This window comes from Belonocnema kinseyi, chromosome 6 (assembly GCF_010883055.1).
Source record: "Belonocnema kinseyi isolate 2016_QV_RU_SX_M_011 chromosome 6, B_treatae_v1, whole genome shotgun sequence".
NCBI lineage: Eukaryota > Metazoa > Arthropoda > Insecta > Hymenoptera > Cynipidae > Belonocnema > Belonocnema kinseyi.
This window is the reverse complement of record NC_046662.1, coordinates 1863166-1874739: the sequence shown is the minus strand read 5'-3', so window position 1 is coordinate 1874739 and position 11574 is coordinate 1863166. Positions and strand designations below refer to the sequence as shown.

Here is an 11574-nt window from a genome sequence, read left to right as displayed (position 1 = left end):
TGGTGGAAGGGGGACCTACAGTTTAAGGTGGGTTCCGAACCACCAAGAGCAACAGCTTTAAGTACTTAGAGAAAACCTTTTTCTCTAGAGGTACCGGTCCCAAGACTCTCCTGAGATGAACAACTCCCCTGCTAGGCTAGTGTTCACCGCATGGGCCGCCGAGACTCTTCCTGAGTGCCAGGCGGGAATCGACCCCGCAAGCCGACGAAGTAGGTCCAAAGCCTACGCTTTAGCCCCCACGACCATCGTCCCACTTACGGTTTACGCGATATTTATTGATGATACAACAAAATGGTAATGTGTGTTTAGGACCTTCTCAAGCGGCGGACATTTTACACTTTCCGGAAACGTCCAGTCTTCTCAGGGTAATAACAATTCTTTTCATTGTTGCAGTGATCTTAAATTCGACCGCATCGGCACTAAAACGACGGATACGCATCCGTCGTGAAGGACGATGGCGACTGCGAGTTTTCCACCAAACTTTTCCAACGTCGGTGTAATAGAAAACTGGTAAGTGGAAATGAGAATAGAAAAAGATAAATTGTGGGTTTCGAAGTTTAGGTGCACTTGTTGGAAAAATATAGAAGAAAAAATTCGAAATAAAGCAGTCATTACTGCTGGCATTGAGAGAAACTATGCCGGGAATAAAATTATTCATTTTTGTGTTGGAAAAGCAAGTAGACACTACACTACTACCGCCTCGCGTATGCATGCTTTTCGTTTTTCTTGGAAACGTTTTCATTATCGTGGTATTATTCGACGCTTCAAGCCGCTTATTTGAAACAGAAAAAATTATGATTGCATAGTGCTCTGTGCAGCGATGAGTATATCTGATTTTTTGGGTGGAGTCTTGAAATTGATATTACATGTGAGCATATCTACGTCCAAATGTAACTGAAGTTTTATGAAGGAGATAAATTGCCTAAACAATGCACAATATGAAAAAAATAATGAGAAAAAAAACGTTGCATTTTTCTATAGAACACGTAATTTTTTTATTTATTTATGAAAAAACATTAAAAATAAAATATTAAATTTGTGGACAAACACACAACTTACAAAAAAAAAATAATGAGACAAAAGTTTCTCAACCAATAAAGAGTCACAAATTTTTTATTAAACAATCAAATTAAAAATTTTTAAATTTAATTTTTGACGAGCGATAAACGCTATGAAAAAAAGGAGACAAAGTCGGTCATCCAAAAATGAGCAATAGATTTTTCATAAATAATTGGTTGATAAGACGCGTTGGTTTTGCTTGAATTGAAAAAATAGCATTAAAAATAAAGCAATTAAATTTTTTGAAAAAGACACAAGTACTAAAAAAAATGATTAGACAAAAGTTGTTCATCCAAAAAGGATCTGCAAATATGCACGTTTGTGTGAGAAAATATGTGTTTTATAATTCTTGTAAAACTTCTGACGGTTTAGCGAAGTTCTTAGAGTTCAAGGGAGTATATGAGGAAGCTGTCAATTCTTTAAGAGATGCGTTATTTTTAGACAAGCCGTCCGGAAACGTTGGCCCCCTTGGTGCACACGATATTTTATGTAACAAAGGCATGATTTACAAGTGTACTACGTTTGACATTTGAGGTTAGTTTGACGCGTCCATATTCGTACACGAACCACAGTGAATTCGCATGTGCGGAGAACGATTATGATCGCTCTCGTGAAAGGAAACATCAACTAAAAATCATACTTTATACATTCTTTCAGGAAAGTTTCCGAACATGTTCAAGACACAATCAACTAGATCATTTCGGAATTTTCCCAAAAATAACTTGAGGAAAATTCCATAAGGATTTCGGTAATTTTTCCAGTGGTCAGCAATCTTCCCGAAAATAATGATGGGAAAATTTCCTACATGGAGAAAAATGGAAGTGAAAAATTATAAACCTTTGTGTTTGTACTAAGAGACTTGGAAATTCTAGCAAGAAACATTACTTACCTTTTTCGAGAATGGGGGGGTAAACCCCGCATAGCCCCCCCCCCCACTCTTCATTTTTTATCCACATTTTAAGCCGCAAAACCGGCCCAGTCTGAGAGTTTCACTGTAGTTAAAAGATCCTTGAAAAGCTTTAAAATTTGATTTACAAATCTTGAGAAATCTAGAAGTTGTTTAAAATTTGTTCCAATTAGAAATAATTATTTTTGAAGTTTATTCAGGACTTCTAAATATTTTAATAAGTAATAAAGGGTAAACGATCAATGTTTCGAATCAAAAAATGTCGTCTTTAAACACTTTAAATTTTAAATTATTAAAGTCTTGAAGTGTGCATTTTGAAATTTTTAAAATTAAAAATGTCAGCGTAAAAATAAAAATCTAAAATGAAAAATTTCGAAACTAAAAGATTTTCAAATTACGCATTGTAAAGTGAATTCAGCGAAACAGACTGGTTTGAGGCACCTTATTTCACTTCGTCTAAAGTCTCTTCGAAAGATAAACGCTTCCGCTTGTTTTCCTTCGACATTTTCGTAATGCCTGGTTACACCTGGTTACGCAACGCATGACATAAACACTCAGTGACTGAAAGCGAACTGAAGCGAATGTCCTGCGATATTTTTGTCACTGATTGAAAATGACTGAAGCAGACAACACGATTAACCGCCGAGGATGCTGACCGCTTTTTGCATACAGTCGTTGCGTTGTGGGGTTGCTCCGCTGACCTAGCAGCGTAACTCTCTCGCCCCCTTGGGCGAGTGGGAGTGGGGGGGGGGGGGCTGCCGAAGTGTCATTATCCATATTAAGACCAATGGAAAAAGAATCACGTAGGGGTGGGTCAGAAGTTTCTGAAAAATGTATCGCGTATTTTGTGAATGGCCCCTATTCACAGTAAAAAAGGGATACATTTTGTTGCAGAGCATTTTGTTCTAACGATCATTTGATTCTCGAGATCATCATTATCAGTCCATTAGGATCAATTTGATCTTATTTTTTGGTTCATTTGTCAGGCTAAACAAAATGGCTGCCAATTCTTGACATTGGTATCATAATGACATAACCTGAAAATGGTATATAACCGCACGCAAGTGACAACTACATTTAACAGGTGATATTTTCTAATATCAGATTTCGTTATTTTTTAACTTTTCAAGTACTCTGCACGATCAGAAACCATAAAATGCTTGCATATGAGCTAAAGCACTCTGAGAACGTCACTTTTCTTCACTGTTAAAAATGTTTGCAATTTTAATATACATTTACCATACATTTATATAGTAAATCTAAGAACTCGGTCTATGAAATAGTTATTAAGAGGCTGCGTAGTAAATTTAATATACATGTATATTGATCAATTCTTAGAAGAGCCAGGTAATTTTATTTTACACAAATTAAAGATAATTTTGGCAGTAATGTTTAATTCTAATTAACGAAGCATTACATTTGTTTCTAGCTGAACATAAATTATACTGGGTTTTAAATGGATACGTTCAATTAAATAAATAATTAAGACACCTAACCTAAAAGCAGCAGTACTCGCGTAAAAATTCTAACATTGATCGTGAATTTTGATGTACACCCCACCCGTACGTCGCACTTTGATTATAAATAAGAATTTGCTCGATGAATTATAATTTATTATTATAGTTTTAAATATTTGACAAGATTTGAATACATCAAAGAACTTTAAACTTTATGCACTCTATTTTACTATATATGTATATTATTTTACAAGATAATGGTATATTAAATTTACTACACGTGTATGCATATCGCTTCCAATACATTTATAGTAAAATCGCTATAGAAATTTCTAACAGTGTTGGTTTGACTTCATACATGATCCCCATTCATATCATTATGATTTCAGAATTAGATCATTTACTCCGGCCGATCAAAATGCTCTTGAATTTGGTATCATTTTTGTTGCACATCAAAATGATATTGATTTGCGTATCATTTTGAACACTTTTTTTGCTGTATTCTGGTCCATAGAAGAGTTTATAAGCTGCCAGTAAGGCGGGTAAGTACAAACTTTACTGAGGGGTACATACTAGAAAAATTCAGTTAATACATTTTTTTTCACGCGGGCATAATCATTCTCAGCGCATGCGCATTCTCTGCTCCTCCTCCTGTTGCGTAAACGGCCATAGCTGCGTTACATAAAAGATAATATTTAACGAACTCAATTTCTCAAAAGATGATGTCCAGAGGCCATTTCCGGTCTCGCGCACTCGAATGGAAAACGCAAAGGGTGCAAGTAATTAAATGGCGTTGCGAAAATGTAACTGGTACCATTGTTGCCGGAGTTGATAAAACGAGTAGGCCTTCTGAAAAGAACGAGTAGAAAAAGCTTCGAATGGGGGAAAAGTAGGCCTCTCACTTTGAAGCTTTGATTAAAGTTCTTTGAGGAGAATAGCTTTGGGAATCCGCGTGTACTACAATGTGTCGCAAATTTCTCTAGTCTACATACATGTAGATTGCACACACATTGCCCATGCATATGGCTTGTACACATTTTTTATGTTAATTCGAGAATCAATGAATATTTTTCAATGCTCGTGGGTCTATTTTAATGAGGGAATTTCAAGGTTAATTTTTCATTTATCTGTTGTTTTTCTGTGTTGCACACATATAGTATACGATTGTGTAGTGACGATTGTTTACCCAAGCGGAAGAGAGATAAGTTTGATCTCTATTACGCGTGAAATTCTCATTACTAAGTAATTAGGCTTAAGAAATAGAAATAGCTTTTTTTAGGTTAGATGTCCTCGATCGTACTTCATTATGAGGGCATTATTATAGGAATTTTGTTTTCGATTTACAATAGTGGCATCCATGAACTCGTGAAATGTCTGATATACAAATCCGTGTATTTTCCTATTTACAAGGTACTTCGAGGATCTTATTCTCATGCTACTGGAGTTGACTTTCCAATTTCGGGTATACTGTCGAATGCTAATAGTTTTCAGATCTTGATTCCTATTCCTCCGTGCGCGATGCGCACGAACTGCTTTCGATCCGGATGACTTGTGTGATTTCTCCTGCTTCAGATCTTTCTTTCTCATATTTTCTTTTGTTCCGCAATGACAATTTTCACGCTGTAAATACAAAACCGAAAAAAACTGACAATCATCGCATCTGCATAATTTTGTATCCATTCTGACAGTTCCTACAAAAACTACATCAGTAGGTTCAATAGTTAAGATGCTTTCTAAACCTAAATTGAGTTAAAATTACGAATTAAAATGTAAAAAGGTTGTGTGTCTAGGTATTATATTTTATACTATTATTTTCAATTGACACAATCGATAAAGTCTCCCCAAGGTGGCAAATTTGCTTTAACGTTATTAATAACTTATTTCAGCAATTTGCCACGGTCAGGGGCCTGGGGACCAATCAAAGGTTCCCAGGTGCTTTTTAATCATCTTTTCTCTCCTCTCTCTGGTTTGCTTCCTTTCATCTCTACTTTATTTAATATTAGAATATTTCACAAACACTACCTGTTAAGAAAAGATTCACTTATCTTCTGCTATCGCGAATACTGCGTATGCCAAGTGCATTGCTGTCCTTAGAAATATTAGTATTCAAAAATTCAAAAAATAAAATATTATAGGCGATCAGTTATTGGATATATTCTGGGGAAAAGGGAAGATCCATCTTTTACTGCATTCTCGTTGCACAACTGAATTTTTTAAATAATGTTCACTACGTGAAATCAGTCTCAAAAGTTGCCTAACCTTGAAATGATTGATAAAATCGACAAAAATAGAATTGTTATTAATTTCTCTAAATCGCGACGGAGGCCTCTAACGACACGCGAGAAAAAATAATTCAGGTTAGAATTGTTTATTTAACAGTAGTTATTTAGAGGTTTCGTTTTTTTCTCTTTAGGGAAAGGTTACCATTCTCATTTAATCCCAATGATCAAGGTCTCATTTTGTTCTCAAGAGGTTTCTCTACATTTCTATTTGGTTTGACTTTACTCAAAAAAAAAATAAATTACGAAATCATACAGTTATCATTGTCATAAACAATCATAGTTTAAATTTTAAGTAAAGCCTCCCAAATAGAATTGTAGAGAATCTTTCAAAGAAAAACATGAGGCATTGATCATTAGGATTAAATAAGAATTGTAACGTTTCCCTAAAAATAGAAAGCAAAAAGCAAAACTCTAAATAACTGCTGTTAAATAAACAATTTTATTCGGAATTATTTTTTCATATTACATTACACTCTCATAAATGAGAATTCAAAAATCAACGAAGAGCTATTTGGTTAAGATTATCTAGAATTTTAAAAAGTATATGTGTTAAGTTCATTTTAAGTTGCAGCGAATAACAAGTGTTAAGTAGGTATTATTGAATCTTATAGTCATTTGAAGGTATGTCATGTGAAAACAAAATATTTTTAAAACTATTAATTTCATTCTGCCATTATTAGAAATAGAGAAATTCCGGTCGTAAATCTATAAATTAAACTATGATTTTAATTGTGCTGATATTTACAATTATTTCTTTGTAACGAAAGAGGAAAGAAAAATAGTGGGCTTACGTTTTTTATATTTTTGATATTTATTTACTTTTAGAAGTTCTATATATCCTCTACCAAGTAGCTTTTTCGAAGATTTTTCAATATCATTTACTTGACGATACTTCAAAACAACTCGTAACCAAATAAAGGATTTTTACGATCATAAATCTATCAAAGGACATTTTATCATACTCTGTTTTAAAAATTCATCAATGATTCTTTCTATAATAACAGCAATTAATTTTGCATATCAGGATTCGCGATAGCAGGCGGTAAGTGAATCTTTTCTGAACAGGTATTGATTGTAAAATAAGTTAATCTTTATCGTCAGCTCTTTGCGGTAGTGCTCTTCTTCTCTCTTTCCACTGTCTTCATTTTCCCTTGTTTTCTTTTTTCTCTGTTACTCTCGGTCTATTCCTTCCCCCCTTTATCCCTCTTTCATCTCCGGCATCCCTCCGTCCATCTTCCTCTCTCACACAAGGATCGATACTATCATATCGGGATATCGCACTGTGTGTGTGGGTATGTGTAGGTGTGTGGGTGGTTGGGTGGTGCAGCTAGGGATGGCACGACAGGGATTCGGTAACGATCCGACCGTGATATCTCCGCCAGGGCATTCAGACTCGCGTGTGCCACGATTCTGGATATAGTGGCCGTGCATGCAGTCGTCTCACCGACACATAATGTATGTTTAGAGTACGTTCACTCACACTAGAATACAGCAGCGCATCGGTGCCTTGCAGTGACTGAGGCTTGCTCTGCTATTGATGCCTCCAAAAGAAACGTAAAATGCATTTGGCAAGACCGACTTACCTATAATAGTTATGTCCTTTTTCTTCTTCTTCTTCTTCTTCTTCTTCTTCTTCTTCTTAACCCCCTCCCTTTTTTTCCTTTAACGCCACCACCAACTCCACCAACTTTTCCCTCCCAAACAAACGCCTCTCAGTTTCCTTTGTATGAAACTAACCCACGCGTGGCATGACCTCCATCGATCTCTTTTGTAAGAGAATGGTAATTGGAAAATTTTTTTCTAGTTTGATAGTTATTGGTTCGCGAGAGAATAACAGAAATAGCGAAGGGCCGTAAAATGTTTGAGGAACGCTACACGGGATTGAAATCCTTGTTGGCCCCTTTAATGCAATTTATTTGCCGCTGAAGGGACAAACTGGTACCAGAAAAAGTGAGAAAGTGAGAGGGGAGTGGGCACGTCTGACTCGAACGCGTCCTGTACCACTTTCTCGTGCCAGCTACGATTCGAACCTTACGAGCAGTTTGTATAATAAACGTAAAAAACCACCTCGAAATAAACGTAAATCGATAACTTTAGATTGAATGAGAATATTCTTTTAAATTCTTTCTAGAATAGAAGAAAGGGAAGAGTGGTGTCTAGAAAACTACCAGATACTTTTCTCACAACAATGATATCTTTGGCATATTCCAAGGATGTCGAGATTTCCGTCCAGTGAGATATCCTAAAAATATTTTGTGCTATCTCGATGCGAACGAAGAAGACATTTTCCGTTCGAAATAAAACTGTTGTTCCTATAAAAATACATAGATCTCGGTGCGGCTGCTTCGGTATTATTTTCTTTCGCCATTATTTAAAAAAGCCTCTGAATAAAAATAAATTCGATTATTTTCGTGTACCTTGCAGTAAATGAGTAACAACTGTTTCTGAAAACGAATTTAGCGTTTCTATAGATTAGGATTTTTAAAACTATGTAAAATTTAGAAATAGAGAGTTTTGAACTTATCAACAACTTGGCCGGCTACATTGCACATTCCGTGGGTTTACAGGTCTACACGTGCATGTAGATCGACGCCACAGGTTATTGGGATGAATTCTAGTGCGAGTTCATAAGTAAAAAAAATCTTATATCTACTTTATCAGAAATTTGGTGCAGAAGATGATTCATTTTCAAATATTTTGAATTAGCCTGAGGGCAAATTATTTTCTGTGCAATGTTCTTTTAGAACTGTAGGCCAGACCTAAAGTCGCTGTGCTCCGCACCTGGCTTGATGTATTTGGCGGCCGGGGTTCATGGTGTCCGGAATTTTCAAGCCATAGATAAAGCTTAATTATAGCCCCAAGACTGAATGAATAGCAGTCTCTTGGAGAATATGTTCACATGTACTTGCTTTAAACGGGTATTACTCAGTGACATTCTGTCAGTAGTTTGATCAATGAGGTTCAGTGCCAGTGATTACTCAGTACCAGTAGTCATCTGGTCGTACGCGTTGTCGTCTATCAGCTGGTTGGTGTGGCACTTGTCATTCGTCACTTTTGAGATAAACTTTGCAAAATTATCTTCTAAAAACCGCACTTTGCTCTCAGAAAATTAAATTACGACCGGGCTGCAGTATAAAAGGATATAATATATTGTGCCTAACTTTGGGAAGGACCGTCGTTGTTGTGTCAACGTGTCACTGTGCTCAAAGTCAACGCCAAGTGACCAGGGGCCTTCACACTTTCAAGTGAAAGATATTACATCCACTGCTTATTGCAATCAGGCCCCAAATATTTCTTACCAGCTCCTTGCATCTATCGTGTATGTCTGTGAAGTAGTAATTCTCTTACGATCTGGAAGGGAAATGTCTATGAAACTAATTGCCAGAAAATACGAAAAATGGCAATTGCTGGCATTTTGGTTAATTTTTCGGTCTCTTCTGATTCTTATACTCTTCTTTTTTTGGCAAACGAGTACCTAGATAGGCGTTTCTCGAGTTTAGAGAAGACGTACGTTGCATCAATAGTTGAGATGAAATGGGTGTTTCTCGAATTAAAAGAAGTAAAATGTGAGAATCAAGAACGAAATAATTAAAAGTAAGGTTTTACTAATTAGTGGTATCACGGCTTTAGATATTGAATCGATAAATTCTCTTGTAAACGACTGTGTAAGTTCGCCAATATTATTTTGGCAAGCTCCCACACTGAATCAACTGCGGATAATAAGTGTTGCCATGGATCGTGTTTCCATTAATCACCTGGATAGATTCCCCAAGAGTATAAACATTCTGCAAGTAGTTCATTTTTAGATGTTTCCAGATGTTAATTTACATCAATTTTCGGTTTATTATTTATTATAAAAGCCAATCAACTACACTCTTGGCAGTTTTTCAATTAATTAAGATTTTCGTCTGTAGGAGGACGGTTCCTTTTGCAGTTTTATTGATCTCTTTTCTTCAAGATTCTTGTACCAATTTTTAAAAGGAATATTCTCATATGTATATTAAATTATACACTCTGTAGTAATAGATTGTAAAAGCGGAAATGATTTACTAGTTCGTTACGTAAGCGATTAGCGACACATCCATTACGAGGCCTTCGTAACACAAATATAGCAACAAGTCTGCAGTGCTAATGATAGAATCTTCATTCGTGTCTGGCGAGGGCATCAACGTTCCCGGAATCCAGGGTATTCCCCCGCGACTATCAAGAACCTTCCGGCTTCTGAATTAAAATTTTTTTCAGATAAGGATTACCCCTTCCCCAGATACTTGACATTATTTTCCTCAATGCAGAAATTCCCTCCCCATATTTTATGAATCGAGCTCATATCTTGTGAAAGTTGCTCAAGAGATTATTTGCTTGCATATGAAAACTGACCATATAGATCGCATATTCAGTATGTTGGAAATTTCTTGAAACTTGAACCAGTTTTGAACTACCAGAGTTGTTGAAATGAACTTATCGACAGAAATATCAGGAATTTCATCTTGCTTGGCTTTGAAAGCAAACCTTGAAAAGTTACCTTGTTAGAAATTGAACAAGATCTTTCTATAACAGTGTAATGCGAGAGATTTTATTTTAATGACTTCGAGAAACGGTAATCATAACTGCTAATTACTAATTACATGTATGAGACAATTTGAAGGCAGTTCTTTTTCGCGCTCAAAAATATTAGGAAAATTGGTTGGATAACTGCATTTTTTCAACCTCCCTTCCCGGTCGGATTCGCGCCTGCCTGGCTCATTTTGATTGGACGTATAGCTGCAAGTTATCGACAATATCATCTCAGAAATGAAGACCGACCGCATTTCAGAGAGAGAGAGAGAGAGAGAGAGAGACATACCAGTTTGCCAATATGCTCCACAATTGAAATTATTATCGCTATACATGTAATATCGCGTAGTTCCGGAACAGAATAAGTATTGGTGGCATGTTCGCACAACTGTCAGCATCGAAAAATGTACCTAGGATTTGGAGAACGAAATAGTATCCAGTGTTACCGATAAGGGAAGACGAAGAGATTCCAGCTACATTTCGCTATTTGCTAGTAGTCGTTACTTCTTGATTTCTCAGTATAATATATTATATACTATTTTCCTCCCCCTTCAGGGCCATTTTCCTTCATCTACTCCTTCTTTTTCCTAAAAGCGTGCACCTATACAATTCTCATCGAATCAAATTTACAACTCTAGAAATTTATGGCTTCAATTTCCAAGCGGTTTCAGCGGGCCAAGAAATTCTCGATAGGTTCACGTGTTGGCGTATACTATATCCGTTATGTATTATAGCTCCTTTCCTCTTGCCTGAATGCGATAATGGAGCAGCAAACAACGTGTAAGTGCATCGCGCATTTAGGCGTGATAATGACCCTGAAATTCGAAAATGTATTAAGATAGGGCACGTTCTTGTCTTCTTCACGACGTTCTTTGGGTAATTTGATGACAAAGTTATATGTATACTGAACAGTGTACAGGTGCTTACTACTAATACTAATGTAAAATCATGAATAGTTAATAACTAATATATAACTAAAGCGTTTAAGTTTGTACAACTAAATGCATATAACTAAAATATAATAATTGATTGATGATGAAAATACCTGAAAAATATAGACTATGATTTTTCGAGAAAAAATGAAAGATTTTTCAATTATATAACGTCGAACTTGATCATATTTTAGAGTGATGACCAAGTGATTAAAAATATGATTTCAAGGTGAATATGGAGACTGATCATATTCAGATTGCAAAAAGTTGCGTACTTATACACTGATTGGACTAAGAATTCATTTTTTACACAACCCTTCCAATAAACCTCCAGTTATATGAGACTGAAGGTAACCCCCCTCCTATTTCTAAACACTAAGAAA

At 35.9% G+C, this 11574-nt stretch overlaps 1 protein-coding gene across 2 annotated transcripts in view; it reads left to right on the top strand.

Annotated features, from left to right (window-relative positions):
• The window catches only part of LOC117174900 (RNA-binding protein Musashi homolog 2), a 108242-nt gene that overhangs the window by 37146 nt on the left and 59522 nt on the right, over nucleotides 1-11574 (top strand). For both annotated transcript variants that reach the window (XM_033364335.1, XM_033364333.1), the window contains exon 2: nucleotides 394-510. In XM_033364335.1, the coding sequence (XP_033220226.1) occupies nucleotides 455-510 (56 nt within the window). In that variant the 5' untranslated portion in view covers nucleotides 394-454. The remainder of the gene's footprint in view (nucleotides 1-393; nucleotides 511-11574) is intronic.